The sequence below is a fragment of the Penaeus vannamei genome, chromosome 42 (assembly GCF_042767895.1).
Source record: "Penaeus vannamei isolate JL-2024 chromosome 42, ASM4276789v1, whole genome shotgun sequence".
NCBI lineage: Eukaryota > Metazoa > Arthropoda > Malacostraca > Decapoda > Penaeidae > Penaeus > Penaeus vannamei.
Window position 1 is genome coordinate 15203577 of NC_091590.1, and position 2500 is coordinate 15206076.

A 2500-nucleotide genomic window follows, 5' to 3' on the forward strand; every position below is an offset into this window, starting at 1 on the left:
TGGAAGGTTTGCTGTGCGCGGCAGGTTTATTCTTTTCTCTCAGCCATGCCATTTAGTAATTGGAGGCTTAAACGCGTAACTGCGAACTGGGAATTCCTTGAGTTGAAGCCAATGACTGGCTGATGGTCAAAAACGCAGAGGACACAGATTGGTTGATTTTTTTGCCAAAAGTTTGGACCAATGAAACCAGCAACTCTTACTCAGCTGCACATTTTTGCATCAATCTGTATGTGTAGCTGCACATTTTCTACTTCTGAACAACAACTCCGCCGTGCACTTTGCAAAGTTTCCAATCTGGAAACTCCCAATTATTCCAGTGAGCAACCTTGGGGGTACTCCTGGGAGTCCACAATCATTGCCATCATTTTAGTGTAGTCCTTATGTAAACATTCAATATTTCTTAACACTCACTGGAGACTAACTTCCCAACTCCATGTTACAATTTTATAAAAAATTTACGTTCCCATGAATGGGTGTGCCCATTGATGGGGGGGGAGACTCCACCTGCAGATAATTCCCTGTACTGATGACTGCATAGACAACTGATAGATTGCTTATGCTATGCAATGTTTAGCAGAGTACCTATTGGTACTTAATATTAATGCTCAATATCAGTGATATTGGCAAGAATTAGTGTGGCATGGAAACAATGGTTTGGTCTGAAGGCTGTTAGTTTTTGTGAAAAACATCATTTATTTGTTTTTTATTTATACTTTATTGCAATCTTGTAACATCGAAAGTCAGAACTTTAAGTGAGAATCAATAGCCTGATTTATTTATTTATTTAAATTTATTTAGATTCTCTAAAATGAATCTAAAAATAAAAGTGTGTATTAGATTAAAGTGTATTTAAGTTCTCTATTTGATGTTACAAACTTTTATGCGAATTGGTTCCTTTAAAAACCTTGCCTTTGTCTCTTATTTCCAGACAGAAAAACTGATCAAGATGATCCTAGAGTCACAGACTTTACCTGACATGACTGATGATGTCGCTGCTGTTTGTGCTGCTCTGGACACTGACAGCCAAGCAAGCCCTCCTGAAAAGCTGTGTGTCGCTGAGGAGGTGACTGCAGCAGGAGTAGGAGAGGCTGACCAGCAGGAAGAACTGCTTGACGATATTGAGTTCCCTGAGGAGCCTTCGCCTGATCCTGAGCCACCTAAGGTGAGTCAGCAAGGTTTGGTTAAATGGCTAAAATGATATCAAGTGTAGTTTGTGAAATAGTAGAAAAGGTATGAAAAAGAATTAATATTTTCACAAAACAAAGCGATGTATTTGACTGGTTTTGAATATTTGTCAGAAATGTATTTTTTATGAAGATATATTCGAAACTGGTCCAATATATCTCTTGTATTGTAGAAATATTCATTCTTATTCAAACCTTTTCTACATTTTCAACATGAATACTATTATATATAGCATTATTTTTGTATCATTATTAGACTATTATTTTACAGTTTTTACTCTTTATTTTACATGTATTATACTTATAATGAAAATGTGGGTGTCATTTGTGATTAATAATTCTTATTTCTTTTCTCAGGAGCTGATAACAACACGCAGACGGGGGCGCCCCAAGAGAAAACATTCGGTTGTGATTGGTATGTGTATAAAGGTTGTATTGTTATAACTTTTTCCTCTCAGATTTCAAGAATCTTATGATGTAAATAATGTCATCCAAATTGATCACATTAATATCTGTAACACAATTTTCCACTTTTCTTTCATTGTCTAAATCTTTTCTAACACTTTATTATTAATCTATTGGATTCTGGTGCCTTGCTGCTTGCACATGGCCCAAAATTCTAGCATTAGGTTTCCTTGTATGGCCACTTTTCGGAATGTTTGGCTTTTAGGACTGGCGCACACAAATATTGTGTGTAATGTCGAGACACCTTGCCTCCCCATTGTAATGCTGTTATCTCTTTTTCTGCATTACTGTTTATTTGCTTTTTTGTCATTTTCCAAGATCTATATTTACCACTTGATATGTTTTACCAAAACCGTTTTCTAGACACAGACTCCATATTATCTAACCAAGTAGTCTAAACTGAGTGTGATAACAATAAGTAACATTTTGTTAATTGTGTCCTTTTCAATTTTTTGTAATACACTCTGTACTGCCAGTCATGGTGGGCAGGAATATTATCCTGAGCATGTAGACTGTGTCTGCCATGGAGCTGGCACTCTTCCAGTTATGGCTTACAGATGGCACATTTCACCTGAGTTTACCTATGGAAATAATGCAAGAATGCTTTCCTATATGCCCAGTGGGTCAAATCACCCTCCAAGAGCTTTGTGCACTCATGGCAAGTCATTCCTGTCATCCTGGCCCTCAGCAATCTTTTTTCATGACATTATGGTCATGATTCTAATTAGAATAGATGGATGTGAGGTGCACATGGGACAGACAAAAGTCATGATGAGAAAGCCCAGGAGGGGAAAGAACAATCTTTAAAAAAAAAGTGAGTGTGAGGATTAACAGGCTGTCACTGGCAACTG

At 37.1% G+C, this 2500-nt stretch overlaps 1 protein-coding gene across 1 annotated transcript in view; it reads left to right on the forward strand.

The window, feature by feature from the left end:
- Nucleotides 1-2500, forward strand: part of LOC113811143 (serine/arginine repetitive matrix protein 1) — a gene marked incomplete in the record, with an annotated part of 6700 nt that overhangs the window by 665 nt on the left and 3535 nt on the right. The window contains 2 exon segments of the mRNA XM_070118771.1: nt 929-1162; nt 1542-1599. Of these exon segments, the coding sequence (XP_069974872.1) occupies nt 929-1162; nt 1542-1599 (292 nt within the window).